Here is an 18,289-nt window from a genome sequence, read left to right as displayed (position 1 = left end):
TGAGTCATTGGAGAAAATATATGGGGCTTTTAGCACAACGATAGCATCAGTTCATGCTCTCATGCATCTTAACTGCATTTTGTTAGCGATAAGCTCCGGCTCTTCCGTCTGGTGCTTTTACCAAACGTTCACAGTGGTAGCTAATGATCACTCAAGGGCACCTCAAAACCACCACATCCTGGTTTGAGTGTGCTGCGCTTCGTACAATCATATGAGGATACCACTTTCCCAAATCACAAGTGAAGGGATTGAATAATCGACGGGTAAAGCAATCACTTTGTTACCTTTTACTTTGAGAAAAAAAATTATTATGTTACAAAAATTACGCAGCTGCCATAAATACAGGGCATGTCCCGATCTCCTTGTTTCAGTCCAACAGAGACGGTTTAATCAAAAAAATGGTCCAAATTAGATTTAGATCAAGTTTTATCAGATAAGAGTTGTTGCTGTTTGTTTCTGATCCAAAGTAAGAAAACAATTGGAAGCATAAGACAGCAAGAAAAAGTAAAACAAATGTTTTGGTTTTGGTTTTTTTGTCTGTTTTTTGCCAATCTTGAGACCCCATCAATGTTTTACACAAAAACAATTAATCTCTGTCATGCTTGAAAAATGTGACATTGTGACAGGTCAAATTCTGAGAGCAGCTTATTAGCTTCCATTCAAGAATGAACTTGTCAGTGCAGAGAACATCTGAGGCTTTTAGCTTTATAATTGCATTAGGCCATGCTGTCATGCATCTTAACTGCATTTCAGAAGTGATATCTTCCAGCTCCCGGCCTGCTGCACTTTCCAAAAGCTTGTTATAGCAGTAAGTGGTCATGCTAAAACTTCATGATTGCTGTCATTGTAAGGTCTGCCCAGTGTCTGGCATGTACTGTGGAGCAAAAAAGTATTAGATGAGAGAGGTCTGGAATGTTCATCATAGATACACTTCCACTGTGAGAGACAGAATATAAACCAAGAATCCAGAAAATCACACTCTGATTTTTAAACAATATATTTGCATAATGTTGCAGAAAAAGTTTGGTCAGTAACAAGAGCTTACCGTATCACTTTGTAATGTAACCCTGTTTGCCAATGACAGAGGTCAGTTATTTCCTGTAGGTCTTCACCAGTAGATGCTATTTTGGCCCATTCTTCCATGCAGATCTTCTCAAGCGCTATGATGTTTTGGAGCTGTTGCTGGGCAGCACAGACTTGCAACTTGCTCCACAGATTTTCCATTGGATTGAGGACCAGAGACTTGTTAGACCACTCTAGAACCTTGAAATGCTTTTCAAGTAGCCTCTCCTTTTGTTGCAGGCGGTTTGGATCATTGTCATGCTGGAAGATGCAGCTATGTTTCATCCTCAATTCTCTCACTGGTGGAAGGAGGTTTTTTTGTCCATACATGTTAGGATCCTGGTCTTCCCCCACACCTACCAGGGAATCCTCATCACACCTGCCACCCATCTTCTCATCACCCATCAGCCGACGTCAGTCCGTCTGCTTCATGCGGAATCACCGCCAGCTACGCCTCCAGCCTAGATCACCGTTTGTCACTCTTCTGCACTCCAAGCAAGGTTCAATTCCGTCACCTGTCAAAGCCACAAATCATCCAAGCCTGAACCCTCCACCACCACTGGGACTCAATAAATATCACTTATTCAGCCACCTTCTGTTTCTGTCCTGCTTCTGGGTCCAGCCACGCTCATCATAACAATACATGGCCCCATCCATTCATTCCTTAATACAGATTAGCATTCTTGACCCCTTTGCAGGAAAGCAGCCCCAGAGCATGATGTTTCCACCTCCATGCTTCACAGTGGGTATGGTGTTCTTTGGATGCAGCTCAAAACACAGCTGGTGTTGTTTATTCCAAAGAGTTTCATTTTGGTCTCATACGACCACATGACCTTCTCCCAATCCTCCTCTGGATTATTCATATGGTCTCTGTAGAGTTTAAGATGGGCCTGGACATGGGCTGTCTTAAGCAGGGGGGGCTTTGGAGCTCTGCAGAATTTGAATCCATGACAACATACTATGTTACTATAGTAACTTTTGTTACTTTGATCCCAGCTCTCTCCAAGTCATTGACCAGTTCCTGTTTCCCCGTTGTTTCGAGATCATTTGTGCTCTACCAGATGAGATATTGCATGGAACCATGGGTGCAGGGAGATTGTCAGTGATCTTGGTTTTTTCTTCCATTTTGTAATAATTGCTCTAACAGTTGATCTCTTCTCAACAGGCTGCTTGCTTATTGTAGATTGGTTTATCCCAGTCTTGTTTGAAAGAACAATCCTGTCCCTGGTCTCCTTAGCTCTTTGGTCTGGGTCATGGTGGAGAGGTTACACTCTGATTGGGTGTGGACAGGTGTCTTTTTTAGAGATAATCAGTTCAAACAGGAGCTATGGATATAACAAAAAAGTGAAGAATAGAAGGGCTTCTCAAAACCTACTCCAATCATCTTCTGATCTATTTTAAAAACATTCCCAGCGGTCTTTTAATTATGACTATGCTGTTTTTTAGAGACAAAAAACCTATCATTTTCTAGGACATAGTTTCTGCAGAGCAGCAGGACTTCATTAGAAATAAGGCTCTGAGTTGTGGCCGAGACTATTGGAGCAGAGTAAGCATGTCTTCATTTTCCATCCTTGCTTTGTTTACACTATTACGCTAGCTCACAACCCTAAGCCAACATTAGCGGTTCAACAAAAAGGGTGAACAATATCAGAACTATCCAGCTGTGCAATTTTGAGCCAGATGCCAGCTTGGAAGAGGGAAACGGAGACGTACATGGATGTATTTGTCTACAAGTCGACGATTGAAAAAAGAAGTAATCAGAAATGCAGTTTTAGTCTTAATTTTCTTTATATGTCATCCATCATAAGAAACATGCTACAAGTTAAAAACAAAAAAACACTTTTTTTATTGGAGTGGGTCTTAAAAGTAGTAACAGGTCTGTGATGGACACAATTCTTGCTTGTCTAAGCTTAAGGCTTATTTTCTACACCATTATGTAAAAAAATATGCAAAAGGATTTTATGGATTTTTTCATTCTGTCACTTACAGTTATCTAACATAATAGACCTCTGTCTTCTCTTTAAGCGTTTTTTGATTTAATAAAGCCTCATAGGTCACTCAAATCAAAGCTCAGCTTTCTATGTTATGACAAGCACCTTTTATTATTATTAATTAGGTTTACAATGTGACAACACAGCGAGAAAAGATTGGCTTCAGGAACACCTTTGATATACAGAAGGGCTTTGGCTGACAAACATGCTCCACCTTTTAAGACGGGAGTGAGACGGCCACCCACACAGCCTGTGCAAACAAGGAGAGGACCCGTCATATCTCCATGATGCTGGGATGGGGGAAAAAAAGGAACTGTAGTCAATACAGGTCAGGCAGGTTTTCGAAACGTGATGACAGGTTCCTCTTATGTTGGCAAGCAACCAGAGAAGGCAAAGGATGTGAGGCAGGATTTCTTATCACTACTCTCCATTCTCTTGGTAGCAGTGTTACTAAAAACAAATCATTGGCCAGCTTAGAAAGGAGTCTGTTGTGTTTTGTTATGTTGAAAAAGTCAACTGTTGGCAAAAGAAAAGTAAAAATTAGATTAAAAAATGTCTAATACCTTTACTTACAGTATCTAGATGGCAAATGTTTGCTGTCATTGAATTAAATGTGTTAATTTTAACAACCCTGCCCATTTCTTTGCCTCTACACTCTCCATCTTCAGACAGGAGATGAAGAGGGAGCTGTCACCATGGGGTTGCACTATCTCCCCAGGATCACCGGGCTTCCTGTAACATCATCCCCCAGGTTATGATCGGGGTCAAGGCTGCAGATTGTTAATGATCAGCAGTGGCAGCAAGAGGAGGACGAGGACTGGGTTGAACAATGTGTAGGATTGTGGGTCTGCATTTTTCCCTCTTTGGCCTCAACACGGTCTACTTTGTAACATAATAGGAAGGCAGGTAATAATCACCTCCCCCAGTCAGGCAGACTTGTGCACCTCGAAGCATTTGCATTTTCCCATAAGGTGGAACAGGAAACACTTACATTTTACAAAATGTATGTCCAACAGAATAAAAGTTGTGTTACAACTAAACTGAAGGAAAATTATATAATTTATTGCCATGTAAGAGAAGTTTGCCTTGATGAAGCTCTTCGTGTTTTCTTAAGCTTGCATAAAATATGTGCACAGATCTGCTTCTCTTTGTAACTACATTTGAACTCAGCCAGTATGAGTTTAAAAGGTAAATATGGTTTAATGTAAACATATGGCGTTATTTATTGTACAGTTTAGATTAACTTACATTTTGACAAAAACCAGTCACATTTCTATCATTACCCTCCAAAAAAAAGTGTTATATTTTCATTTGTATTGTTTTATGTGGGAAATGTCTGTTTGTGATGATAAACAATTATACCAGTTCTAAAATAATGCTTTATTTACCTGACACAGCTTATATGAGAGGTAGTTGATAAAAAGATGTTCTGGTCAGATAAGAGATTTTAAATAGTTTCACCACGAAAGGAAAAAGAAGGAGATATTGTTAATTTAACTTTTTGTACTGTTCAGTTGCACAGTTTCCTGATGTGGTGATTTGCATTTTTTGTTGTGCTGTGTTTTTATTGTCGTTCATTTTTAAATGTAACATTTTGATATATGACGCGTTTCGAGTGTCTTTTAAATAAATGTGTGATATTTGCTGTACGTTGTGTCTATAGTTTTGCTCAGGGTTCTAAACGTCTCTCATGTGAGATTTCATATCAGCAGTTAACACTAAAGCCTCAGCACAATGTGAGGAAACAGGCCACACATGACAGGCTGACGCACGTGGCCAGGTGGCCGTGTAACCCTGAGCTTGAGCCATGCTGGAACTGTCCAGCTGTAACAGCGAGAGAAAGGAAGCAGCTGCTTTTACTCAAAACAAAAGTGCAAAAGACCAAAAGGAAAAAGGGGCGGGGGGCAGTTGAACTTTAAAGTTTACATGCATTAGTAACTGAATTACATTTTCATTTTCAGCCTTTGGGAAATGTGATTCTTTTATTGCAATGGGTGCCCAAAACGACAACAACACTCATCTTTAGTACGAGTGATGACTATGGCTGAGGCCCTTTAACCGTCACCAACGGCACCCGGTTCAGCTGTGTTTATGACTAGACAGCCATGCACACGTCTAATTCAAAGGCAACGGCAGCCAAAAAAGAAAAGAAAAAAAACAGCTTTTGCACCGTCTCCTAAACCTCCTGCGTCTTTTTGTTCAGACCTTTTGGACAGTCGGCGCTCACAGCTGCACTTTGTCATAAACACTTGTCTTCCCTTTCAGGCTCTGCTTGGTTGTTTTGGTTAAGAGCACTGAAGGAGACAGAAAAGGACACCCTGCCTTTTAAAATGCATAATCTGAAAGGACCAGGAGGCCTCTGCACAAACACATTCAAATGCAAAGCCATTTTGGAGTTCAGCTTTTATATTTTTGACCTTCTCAGGAATGCCCACAAAACAGCCACTAACCTTTAGAAGGGAAACCCACTTGCACTTTTAACGTGTGCACTAGACCAAAGTCAGGTTGTAGTTACACAAATTTGAGGTTAAAAAAATGAATTATAACAAGACACGTCCCTGCAAAAATATACAACAACAGTCTAGAGGAAGCTCTGTCGTTGTATCACAGAGTAGGACATCCCAGTGCTAACACAGAAATGTGTTACTGATAGAGGAAACTCATTTGCTTGTTCTGCAGCTTTGACAGAGCTTGCGCCATTTTGATTTCAAAGCTCCAACAAGGGCCATTCTAGCATCGACTATGAAACTATGACTCACTCTTTTCTGGGGGGTATGACACCTAAACCAACAGCATGCTGGATGCACCCTCTGGCTCAAACAGTGAGGCAGTCATGGCCATGCTAAAACCATGCTAAAAAAATAAATACATCCCACATTCAGAACAAGAACTGCTGGAAATGATGTGCATAAATGCATCCAAAATGTCCTTATCCCTCAAAACAAAAGAATAATTTTGTGTGACTTTACAAATGTAACACATAATTAAATACACAGATATACACAGATGTGTATTTAATTATCTTCAAAAACATTGTTTAGCAAAGATGGGATTTTTGCTAAAACCTTTAACTGAGAAAGGAGGCCAGTGTTTACCTTTGGTTCAAAGGGCAATTATCGCACCCTCTCATCAGACCTCCTTTGTCTTTTTAGGCAGCAATCCCCCAAACCTGAAGACTTCTCAAAGTTCTCAGTTTCAGTCTCTAAATTCAAAAGTAAGCCCTTGTCAAAACGTTTTCTAATCTCACTTGGAGCATCACTTATTTCCTCAAAAGTTTCCTTTTCGCTGTTTTACATCTTATCAATGCCCCACCTTGAACTACCAAGCCTTTTTGCTATATAAGCCTTTTTTTAACCTACAACCAGAATAAAGGGGGAGTGTTGATTAGGTGTCTGTGGTAGGTAACTCTACCAGCTAAGGTCAAAGATTCCATGGTTACGTTTCTATTTCTAGACAACGGGTGTAATTCATTTCTTATGTGACTTAAATGTAACCAAGGAAGTAATGATTAACCACTTTTACAAAGTCATTTGTCAGAACAGGCAGAGTGAAGTGGTTGAAGCACCTTGCAGACCCCTAGTCCTGTAACCTGGGAGCTATATTTATTTTTGCACTGTTGCTTTATAACAGCTTTCTTAAACGTATTAACTTTTTCATCAGTATACGTTTGTAGTAATATTCTTCACAATCCCACTCCGATCATCTGTTGAATTTATTGTAAAATTGTTTCTAGTGGTCTCTTAATTACAAATATGCTGTTTTTAGTCTAAATTAAAAAAAAAAACTGTGGTTTTCTTGGACATAGTTTATGCAGAGCAGCAGTAGTTAATCAGAAATTCACCTCTGAGTTTTTGGCGACATAGTTGGAGCGGAGTAAGGCTGTCCCCTTCCCATCATCCATCTGTTTACATGCTCTCCCACTAGCTCACAGCCCCACATCACCCCAACCTAACATCACCGGTGCAACAACACCAATGGAAAGCAATATCAGATCTATCCGGCCGTACAGTGTAGAGCCAGACGCCAGCTCAAAAGGGGAAAATGAAGACGGACGTGGATCTGGTCATCTAAGAGTAGATGAATCAGATTGGAGTGGGAGCTTGTGGTTTGCCGTAATAGCTTCTACATCGCACCTACAAGCATTTCCCAACTGCATTTTTGTGTCTGCTCCTAATTTACAAAATTTGAATAAGTAAATAGTCAGAATTGTAATTTTATGCTTAATTTTCTTTATGTGTGTAATCCATCATGAAAAAAAAGCTTAAAGAACATGTGAAAAACACTTCCTCCAGCTCCTCTGGGGGGACCCGGAGGGGTTCCCAGGCCAGCCGAGAGACGTAGTCTCTCCAGCGTGTCCTGGGTCTTCCCCGGGGCCTCCGCCCAGAGGGACATGCCCGGAACACCTCTCCAAGGAGGCGTCCGGGAGGCATCCGGACTAGATGCCCGAGCCAACTCAACTGGCTCCTTTCGATGTGAAGGAGAAGCGGTTTTTGTTTTTTATTATTTTTTACATCTAGTGTTTGTGGGGAGGGAGTGGGGAAAAAGGTTGGGGCGGGGGGGGCATAAACGGAAGAGAGGTGGAGAAAGTGGGGGATACAAGCGCTGATTTGAATAAGTTATTATTTGAGATGTGTAACAATTATACCAAATCTGCTGAGACGGCAAATATTACATGCACGAAGATGAGCAGAAGACATCTGTCCATCAATATGCTTTGGGTTCGGAGGAGGGATGAAGCAGAGAGGGGGCGGTTTGGTAGTGTGCACGTGCACATGGGGGTGGAGATGCATGCATGCTGCCGAAGTGAACCGTGTGTTCGTAAGGGGAACATGATCCTCGCCAGCCCGACCAGCCAGACTAGGAGAGGGGGGGGGGGACCCCCAGGCCAGGAGAACCCCCGGCCGGCAGCCATGGGGGCCACCGGGTGCCGGACACTGAGACGCGGGCCAAGGATGAAGCCAGGGCGCAGAGGACCCATGAGCCACCCACCACCCAGCCAGAGCCTCGTCTCCACAACCCAGCCCCGGCACCCGACCCGAGCAACCCAGAGATCACCGCGCAACAACAGCTCCACCACCCCCCCTCCCACACACACATCACACACACTACTCTACCCTCTACAGCCCTCCTCACCTGCCATGATCTCCGACCCCTCCTCCCATACCCCCTCTAATGCCCTCCCCACTCTGCGATGGGTGAGGAAGAGCCCCAAGGTATCTCGGTGAGCCAGCCCCCACGGTCTGTCCCACCCATGCATACACATACACACTCAAAATCTTCTGGTTACCCCCCCACCCCCCGTCGCCACGCAGTTACCCCCTCCGGCCAATTAACCCCCCAGTGCCGCACGCCCTAACACCAATCAAGCCTACAGGATCCCCACAAGCCAGCCCGCCCTGAGGGGAACAGGTGGGTGAAGACAAGTCCGCCCCTCCCCAACCCCACCGATGTATGGTGGTGTGGGTGTACTGTGTGTGTGCTGCAGGTAAAATAGGTGGTCTCCAGTGTTACGGGCCCCACTGCTGCCAAGCAGTAGAGCACCCCCCCCCGCCACCCCCCACACACACACACACACCCTCCGGCGTCCCTCTGTGTGTGGTGTGTATTTGCTGTGTGTGTGCTGCTAACATGCAGTGTGTGGTGTCTAAAGTGGAAGTTAAAATTGTGGGGCGGACCAGTGAAAGATGAGCACAGATGTTTCACCATTCCCCCCCTCCACCAGACCATCCACACAAGGCCCTAAATGAATCAAGGTTTCTAATATGCGAGAAAAATGGAATGGAGGGCGCCGACACAACTCCAAAGAGAGACGCCCCCAGTGAGCCCCGCCAGCATGTACCACCCATCCAGTTCCCTGAGCCCCGTAAGCCTGTGTGCAACATTTGTTTTTGTTTTTTAGCTGTTTTTTATCAGATTTTTTGATTTGGAAAACAATTAGATGAACAAGGAACAATAATTGTTGTACTGTCAAAACACTGAGTGTAACCCTTGTGCTATCCTAGGCACTTTAACGTTGGGAGTTGGGTCATCTAGACCCACCAGACAGTGCACTGAACCTTTTTTCTTCAATGATTTGTGAACCTCACTGGTGTCCATGGATTACATGAAATCTTTCCACCTTTATCCACCTCTGTCATGGTAGGAAGAACACGTCAATGCAAGGGTGGGATCATCTAAGATAGCACAAGGGTTAAAAAATGTGGCTTTTGTTGGTAGCTGACATCTCTTTCAGACGTAACTGACTTTGTTTTATCAGGCAAGGAAGGATTACTCACTTGTCCATCACCACCTAACTTTTTTGCAGTTATTGCAGAGAACAAACCAGGGGGAGAGGGGGGAAAAAGTGAAGGAAAAAACACCATCAGCAAGCAACAGGATGCATATGGGCCTGAGAAGGATGGCTGGCTAGAACCAGGAAATGGAGAGGGAGAAGGAGAGGAAGGAGAGATTTTGAATCACAGGCTGAGTCCAGTTCAAAAGATTCCTGTTTTGAACCACGGAGACATTTTGTTGCTCTTTCATTGAAACAAAGCTATTCAGAGTTTAGACACAATTTGAGGAGTGAGAAGAGAGCTAAAAGTTTATTCTTTTAATCTTAAATAAAAACTATTTTCCCAGCATCAAGATAAACTTGTTTAAAAAAAAACGTCTCAATCTTTTTTCTGCTGTACTTTGTGAATCATTTTGAAAGAATGTGTACTTGAGCGATGTCTAGATGTGGCATCATTCAGTCACACAAGAATTCATGAGATGCCAGGTAACTCACATAGTCTTTGAATGGCTGGGAAGCTGAAGAAACCTGTACTTTGTGACAGCTCATCATCTCAGGGGTATGTTTCCATTACAAGCAACTTGGAAAATTAAACAAGTCTCTACACAAAGACTTAAAACTGGTGTGTTGTGTGATGTCACAGGTAAACACCCACTCCAATAAGTATCATGTTGTGGTATTTTCAACACGTTTGATGAGACATATTTTTCATAATGGAGGACACATCTAAAGAAAATTCATCTTCAAATTGCATTTTTAAGTATTTCTTTGTTCAAATTGTTGTGAATCAGAAGCCTGTAGCAGTGATGTAGGTGCTAAAGACGGCGGGGTAACAAGCTCCCTGCTCCACTCCATTTAGATGCATCCACTTGTTAACAAATAGACACATTAACATCTTCATTTACCTCGTCTGAGTTGGCCTCTGGCTCAAAAATGCACGGCTGGATAGCTCCGGTATTGCCTGCATTTTGTTGCACCAGTAATGTTATCTTGGGGTTGTGAGGGACTGTAAGCTGGCAGGAGAATGTGTAAACAAAGGGATGATGGGACGTTTGGGCAGGCTTAAGGCCCGTACACACCGGGACGAATTTCGCGCCCGATATTCACCGACGTTTAACGCCTCGTGACTAAACAAAGGGCACCAATGTGAGTGTGCATACCGACACGGAAAACGCCACGCGTAAAGCGTCATTTTTTAAGAAACGCCTCGGGGTTGTTTTTTTGGTTTGACACGCCGCGTCAAAAACTATACGACCAATGAGAATGGCGCTTTTGCACACGTGTCTGGAGCTTCTGAAATTACAGTAAAACAAAACTTGGGGGCGCTCAAATACAACATTGTCTTGCTGAGCACACATACGTCACGGCGAAGAAGATAGACGCCAAGTAGCGTCTACACTGCCGCGAAGAAATAAGACGAAGAAGATGCACTCACCGACGGAAAAAATATCCCCGAAAAAAATATCCCCGAAAACGCTCATGATACATTTTCAGCTCTTGTACCAGTCGATAAAACTCCCCATGTTCTTCTCGTAACTATGGAATGTACCCAAAATCGACGTCTTTCATAATTCAACAGAACAATAATTTCTTCATCGCTGGAACTGGAGCTAGAGCTACTGGTGCTGGAAATATTCATGTTTTCTTTGTTTGATTCTGACAAGCGCGTAAATACTTGCTCTCTTCTTCTGAGTGAAAAGCGACTTTAAGAAGCGTAAAGTTGCGCAGTCCCACCTTGTGTACAGGGGTATTTCTGTTTTACATTAAGCGCTATCTAATGTCAGGGAATGAAATTGCATGTTCGCTCGGCTCATCGTCAGCGAAAATCGCCTGGGTGTGAACACACTGGCGAATAACGGCTGGCGAATATTCATCCCGGTGTGTACGGGCCTTTACGCTGTCTCGACAACAGCTTGGAGGGGAATTCAGAATAACTGCTGCTCTGCAGAAATTATGTCCTAAAAAATAACAGTTTTTTTTTTTTTTATTATTTAGGCTAAAAACGGCAAAATCATAATTGAAAGATGACTGGGAACACTTTTACACAAGATCAGAAGATGATTGGAGTGAGACTTTAAGTACATGCAAATATCAACATGCAAATCCACTCAGATTTAGATATCATCTTGCAAGCAAATATTTTCTCTAACATGAAAACTCTCGAAAGACATTTTGACAATAAAATTTAAAAGATGATAACATTTCCACACAAATTCAAACTTTAATTGTAGCCATATCATAATGTTTTCAACTTTTAAATTTTAAATCTTAAATTTTTTTTAGCATCACTTCAATATTAACAGATATTCAAGTTAGATGGGACTGTTTGTTTATGCTTTTATCACCTCAGAGGCTGATGTTGATTGTATATGATGCTGGTCTTGATGATAAATTTTGTTCTCTCTGACGAACAACACAATCTGTTCCAACATGTGAGATAAACTTGTTCATCCGGAAAACATTTAGACTTCAGTGTTAAAGGTCACTTCTGACTTACATTTAAAATGTCAGAGCAGGAATTGTATATATTTCAGGAGAAAAACATATAAAGATTACATTTTTTTAGGTCAAAATCATTAAGGTGTATAACCTCTTAAGACCAGAGCTAATGTTTGAGTTAACCCTCTACGCCAGGGGTCCCCAAACTTTTTCCAGCAAGGGCCACTTGACCTTTCCATTCTCTGATCGGGGGCCGGTGTCAGTTTGAAACAGAGAAAGTGTGACAGTCGCAGGGGTGCCAAAATGTAAACTGAAAGCCACACATAACAAAAATATTAATAACCCAATCTGATATCAAATACTCCTCTCTGGGTTCTTCACCAAAAAAATAATAATAATCAGAATCAGAAAATATGTAATAACAGTCTTTATGAAATTAGTAAAAACAAATAACCATCTCTGGGTTCTTTACATAAAAAGTAAAGAAATATTTAGTAACAGTATTTTAGATTATAGAAAATCAATAATGAATCAATAACCAAATAATATTGCAAAGAAAATACTTTAAAAAAAGTTTTTTTCTTAATTTCTTAAATCAAATGATTTAAAAGACAGTACAGACCAAAAGTTTGGACACACCTTCTCATTCAAAGGAATGGGAAGGTATGTCCAAACTTTTGGTCTGTACTGTAAATCCTGGAACTCTTGAGACACTTTCACAGTTTAATGCTTATGCTAAAATAGAGATTTTCTGTACACATTTAAACTTTGGTTTACTGCAGCTTATTTCCTGTACCAAAATGTTCTCAACATGTGTTTTAAAGTGTACTATTTGTTTCAAAATCATTTGAATATCAATACATATTTAGCAAGTTAGATTAGACCATTTCCATTTGCTTTTATTACATCAGAAGGCTCATGCTGGTTGTATGATGCTGGTCTTGATGGTTCGTTTCTCTACTTGTAAAAAGGATTAAAAAAACCTTGAACCTTGTTCTCGTCGACAAACAGCACAATCTGTGAGATATAACAAACACGTTCATCAGGGAAAAAATGGTTTCATTGCTAAAGGTATTTTCTGACATACACTGTCAGAGCTTGAACTTCAGATTTTTGAGGGAAAAGGAGAGAATTATTTTTTATCAACAAAAAATAATTTTAAATGTTTATGTGCTTACATATTGAATTATGTCTGTGTTGATATTATTAACAGGAGTAATTTAAGCCATTTTGAGTTTAAGACAAACCAAGTAAGGAAATCTTTAGAAAATATAGAGTCAGTGTTGTAAGTATTGCTCAAAAATAATAATAATAATAAAACCTTCTGACCTCAAAGGGCTTATTTCTTAAGTGATATTTTCTGTTTTATGTAAGATTTCCGCCTTTAAAAGAACGTGTTTCCTATTCAGGGTTTTACTAACTTTAGACTGGATGGACTAAAGTTACCATGAGAAAAAATAAACTTCAAATAATCTTAGACGAGGATGGAAAGAACATGTCGTTTGCTCAGCCTTTAAAGATATTAACCAAAGAAACCGTCTGTTTGCTTTGTCTTAAAGGGATTTTGCAGTCTTGCGTCCATCTCTCCTCCACATCCTGGTACGCAGGTTACGCGCACGCGTAGTGTGGAGCCTTTAAAAGCTGCGGAGCTCGTGCACCACGCCGGTGCAGATTCCGAGCGATCATCCTCCCTCCAGGAGCAAGAGGACAGCAGCACTTGCTTCATTAAAGGATAAATCTTATATTTTATTTACCAACCGAAGAAAAGTAAACCGTTTTGGTTCCGTTTCTCGTATTTGTGAAGCATTACGGAGAAAGTAAGTTTCCTTTCTTTCCTCCTTTTTTTTCCCTATTATTATCTGTACCAGCAAGTTTGTTCAACACTCATAAGGAAGGATAGTCTCTTCATTCATCTTGATAGATGACAGTTTGAAACTATTAAACTATAAAGATGCAGTGATTTCGTTTTTTTTACTGTATTTTTTTCTTCAAAATGAGACATAAAACCACATTTAGAACTTGTTCATGGTTTGTTTTAAGATTTTTCCCCTATTTATTTTATTTACATTTTGTATGTTGCATGCAAATAAGTTTGTCTTCCTTTTTCCATGGTAATGTAAAGCTGGCTGGATGGACTCTACATCCTTTTTTTATTTAAATATTCTCCCAACTTCTTCCCTGAACTAGCCACAGTTGTGGATGGGGGGGTTGGGGGTACACAGGAATGTCTCTGTGAGTGATAGGGGCCAGCCTGCCATGATGAAAATGTGAGAACGTCTGTTAGATTTCAGGCATTCTTTAGCATGATATTTGGTCATACTGATTTTAAATAGACCTTTTCTGTAATCAAATTGAGGTTGTAAACATTGATTTGCCTTTTGTTTGCTTTTGTGACATAACATTTTTACACATATTTGTAATGAAAATGTGTTTATATGATTATTACCTAAAAGCCACAGGCATTTTTTACCCAGCTAATAATTCTGAAAAGGGAATGTAAAACAAAAACTGTATTTTGAAACGCTAATTTAAATATAAACTCCAGGAAAATGTGTCTGATCCTGTTTCCTTCTGTTTTTTTTTCCTAGAATGAATAATCGTGAACGCTGGAGATTTTGCAAGAGAGCAACTGTCATGTTCTTCTTGGCTGCTGTGGCTCTGACTGTCGTCCATAGAGGGAGCATCGATATGAAGTCTCGCTTCGAGCTGGAGAGGCAGGTTCGCATGCATGCTTCTGATGGAGTGGAGCCAAATGCGGCCCTAAAAGAGGAACATATCTTTTCGGTCCGTGTAAAAGATTTCTGGGACGTCGCAGAGCAGAAGCAGCAGCCAGAGCTGATAGTTACAGCTCCCTCTGAAAAGCTTCCTGCCACTGAGGGCCTCAGCCCTACCTCTTGGGACGTGACCACCTTGAACTGTAGTCCCAACCTCAACCTCTCACAACAGTCGTGGTTCCGAGACTTGGGGAGCAACTTCCAGCAGTTCCTGCTTTATCGCCACTGTCGCTTATTTCCCATGGTCTTTAACCACCCAGAGAAGTGTTCAGGGGAGATATTTTTGCTCATTGTCATAAAATCCGTGGCAACGCAGCACGACCGTCGAGAGGTCATTCGAAAAACCTGGGGCAAAGAACAAGTGTTAGATGGTAAGAGGGTAAAGACTCTCTTCCTCCTTGGCAAACCTTCCAACGAAGCAGAAAGAGAAAACCATCAGAAACTAGTGGAATATGAAGACAAAATCTATGGGGACATTCTCCAGTGGGACTTCTTAGATAGTTTCTTCAATCTGACACTTAAAGAGACTCACTTTCTCAAGTGGTTCCACACCTACTGCCCCAACGTGCGTTATGTCTTCAAGGGAGATGATGACGTCTTCGTCAGTGTGGAGAACATTTTTGAGTATCTGGAAAGCATCAAAAACGAAAAGAACATGTTCGTAGGGGACGTTCTTGTAAAAGCTAAGCCCATTCGCAAAAAGGAAAACAAATATTACATCCCAGAGGCTTTGTACAATGAAACTTACTACCCTCCGTATGCAGGCGGAGGGGGTTTCCTCATGGATGGGCCTCTGGCCAGGAGACTTGATAGGGCTGCAAATACACTGGAGCTTTTTCCAATTGATGATGTCTTCCTGGGCATGTGTCTGGAGGTGCTCCACGTGACCCCGACGAAACACAATGCCTTTAAGACGTTTGGCTTAGTGAAGAATAGAAAGAGCAGGCTGAACAGAGAGCCTTGTTTCTTTAAAAACATGATTGTGGTGCACAAACTGCTTCCACCAGAGCTTATGCACATGTGGCATCTGGTCAACAGTGACCTGGTCTGCTCACAGAAAGTTGAACTTCTATAGCCGATAGAAAAGAAAACTGAGATTCACTTTAGTGAATGCAAAAAAAGTGAATAAAATTTCAGTACAGGTGTGGCAAACTTCCCAAATCCCTCTCTTTTATGTGGAGAGAGACCAGGGGAATCTTGGAATTTGCTGATTCTGCACACCAACGCCAGTCCTGGAGGAATTTACTCAAACCTTGAGTAAATTGGGACTTTCTTGTTTTTGTTTTCTAATTTGGAAGAACTCATACGATCAGCTTTAAAATGCAGATACAGCAAATGGGACTACTGGACAAACCAAAGAGGACATTGTTTTTTTTTTTTTTTATGTCTTTAACTTATGATGTTAAAATATTCAGCAAGGCCCCTCCATTTATTACAAATGAAATACTTCTGTTTCATCCTTGTTCCATACTTTGTGGTGAGAAGAGTTTTTTGTTTTTTATATTGAGGGGATTTGTTGAATTTGACACTAGCATCATGGTCACCTGTCACTCTGAAACTGAGCCCATTACTGGAACAACACTAAATTTTGTTTTAGGAGGAAACATGTTAAATAACTATATGTTTAGTTGTTTTATTATATGCATGCAAAAATATCACAAAGAAGGAATCAGGTAAGGTTAACTTGAAGGCTAAAACAGGGGTTAAAATCAATAATCTACTTTCTTTTCTCTAGGTGCTGTACTCTTTAGCTATAAGGTATGTGACAATGATTTCACTTTAGATGAAGGCACAACTCTCTACCTCACTTAAGTCTAACTAAAACATACCCTTATCATTGGCTTCTCTCAGTGGTATCGTATGGTTGAATTCCCCTTTGGAATTTCAGATACGTTTGTACTCCCGGTATGGAAAAGGGGCAATTGGATGTGAGTGTCTCCTGCTTTGAAACTACTGCAAACTATAACCAGAATATTTATCATGTTTCAACCCAGCTGTCTGTGGATTTGAATGTGCTGTATTTGATATGAATTTGCCACAAAGCATACAAGACACTGTGAAGTAAATGTTTGCTGGTACGAGCTTATTTTATCATTTAAATTGCTTCCCCAGTTGAAAGGGATGCACGTGGTTCTTACATTTAATTTAATGCAACAAGAACACAAAGGTTTTTGAAGTTCTACATGATAATCTATACCTTTATTGAAGTATGTGATGATGTCTAAATTATGTGAATGTGTGTAAAAATTGCATAGGATGTAATTTGTGAATAAAAATGTTCAAAATAGTTTTCTTTTATTGATATGGAGCCTATCAGAATCCCACATCTCTGTAAAACACCATGACCCAAATATTTCCAGAGTTTTATCATGCAACTAACTAGATTTGGTTAAGGTAATAAAAAAAAATATAACAAAATAAAATAGAATAAATAAATACGCTACCTATCAAAAGCACAGCTGAGAAATGTCATCTAAGGTATTTTATACACAACTAGCGTTTCCAAGTAAAAGTTTCTTAAAATATAAAATAATTGAAAGAGTAAATTATTGACATTCATATATTTCATTTAAGAAAAGTTCAAACTAAATTGTACAATACAGCTTTGTTTAATATCTCTGTTTGTGTGGGTGTTTAGAACACAATAAACCTTCAAGTTACACATGGTCATTTCAACAGAAAAACATTTTAAATTCTTTTAATACTCTTCTGTTTTGTAAATATTTATTGCCATGCCTTTGTATATTAAAACAGACAATATGAGCATGTGCTGGAATCCTCAAATGTCATCTACCTGTCCCCTTTAGCTCCAATATTACTGTCTGAGTGACTCACCATCAACCAAGTCACCCAGCAACTGGCTTCCTGCATGATTTTCAAATGACTCGAAAATGCAGACATTTTTTTGAAATTCTGATTTAGAACTTTGCCTGTTTGTTTAGCTTAGTTCACCTACTTGACTTAGTCACATTTCTGAGATACTGAGATTTTGAGACACATGTTTGACTTAGTATCTTTACATTATGACCTAGGTCAGGGGTCTGCAACCTATGGCTCCAGAGCCACATGTGGCTCTCTAGTTAAAGAAAAATAAAACGTTTTTAATTTGAAAAAGTTATGTATTTTTCTGACTAAATAGCAAGACTAAACAGTCCAACAAGTCAAATTTTACTCAATTCATTCCCAAAAAAGCTGATGCACAGTTTGGATCACTCTGCCAGGTAATGCTCCAACTATCCAACAAGCAGTGCGGCTTCATAGTTTACCAAAGTCAAACGTTTAGACAGACCTTTAAACACTGTGTAGCACAAAAATCCGTTTGAGGTCAGTAAGCACAGCCAAAATTTGTACTTAACCCTTGTGCTATCTGAGATGACCCCACCCTTGCATTGACGTGTTCTCCCTACCATGACAAAGGTGGATAAAGGTGGAAAGATTTCATGTAATCCATGGACACCAGTGAAGATCACAAATCATCAAGGTTCAGCGCACTGTCTAGTGCAGGGGTCACCAACCCTGTGCCCGCGGGCGCACACGCGCCCCCGAACATCCCTTGTGGCGCCCGCAGGGAATGCGCCAATTTTAATTTTTTTATTTTTTTTAATTGAAGCAAATATTCAACAATCAATCATGGCATGTCTGTCAATGACAACAATATCTCTGAGATAAAGGTAGACAAAAAAACAAATACGAAAAAAAATATAACCTTAACCTTTGTTTTGTAAAGTGTCCTTGGGTTTCTTGAAAGGCGC

At 40.6% G+C, this 18,289-nt stretch overlaps 2 protein-coding genes across 6 annotated transcripts in view; both read left to right on the top strand.

Annotated features, from left to right (window-relative positions):
* Positions 1-4,702, top strand: part of armc9 (armadillo repeat containing 9) — a 30,061-nt gene extending 25,359 nt beyond the window's left edge. For 4 of the 5 annotated variants that reach the window (XM_020702342.1, XM_011473967.2, XM_020702341.1 and 1 more), the window contains one exon: positions 3,722-4,702. The gene's annotated coding sequence lies outside the window, so the exon portion shown is untranslated. Of the gene's footprint in view, positions 1-1,302; positions 1,654-3,721 lie in introns of those variants that run through there. The other variant, XM_011473966.2, reaches the window with a different exon arrangement.
* Positions 4,703-13,407: 8,705 nt separating this feature from the next.
* b3gnt7 (UDP-GlcNAc:betaGal beta-1,3-N-acetylglucosaminyltransferase 7) lies at positions 13,408-16,825 on the top strand. Its single transcript, XM_004067954.4, has 2 exons — positions 13,408-13,580; positions 14,352-16,825. The coding sequence occupies exon 2, from the start codon at positions 14,353-14,355 to the stop codon at positions 15,610-15,612; it is 1,260 nt and encodes a 419-aa protein (XP_004068002.1). The 5' UTR covers positions 13,408-13,580; position 14,352; the 3' UTR covers positions 15,613-16,825.
* Positions 16,826-18,289: the final 1,464 nt, after the last annotated feature.

The sequence above is a fragment of the Oryzias latipes genome, chromosome 4, assembly GCF_002234675.1.
Source record: "Oryzias latipes chromosome 4, ASM223467v1".
Classification (NCBI taxonomy): Eukaryota; Metazoa; Chordata; class Actinopteri; order Beloniformes; family Adrianichthyidae; genus Oryzias; species Oryzias latipes.
The sequence above is the reverse complement of the archived record's forward strand: the minus strand, read 5'-3'. Positions and strand labels throughout refer to the sequence as shown.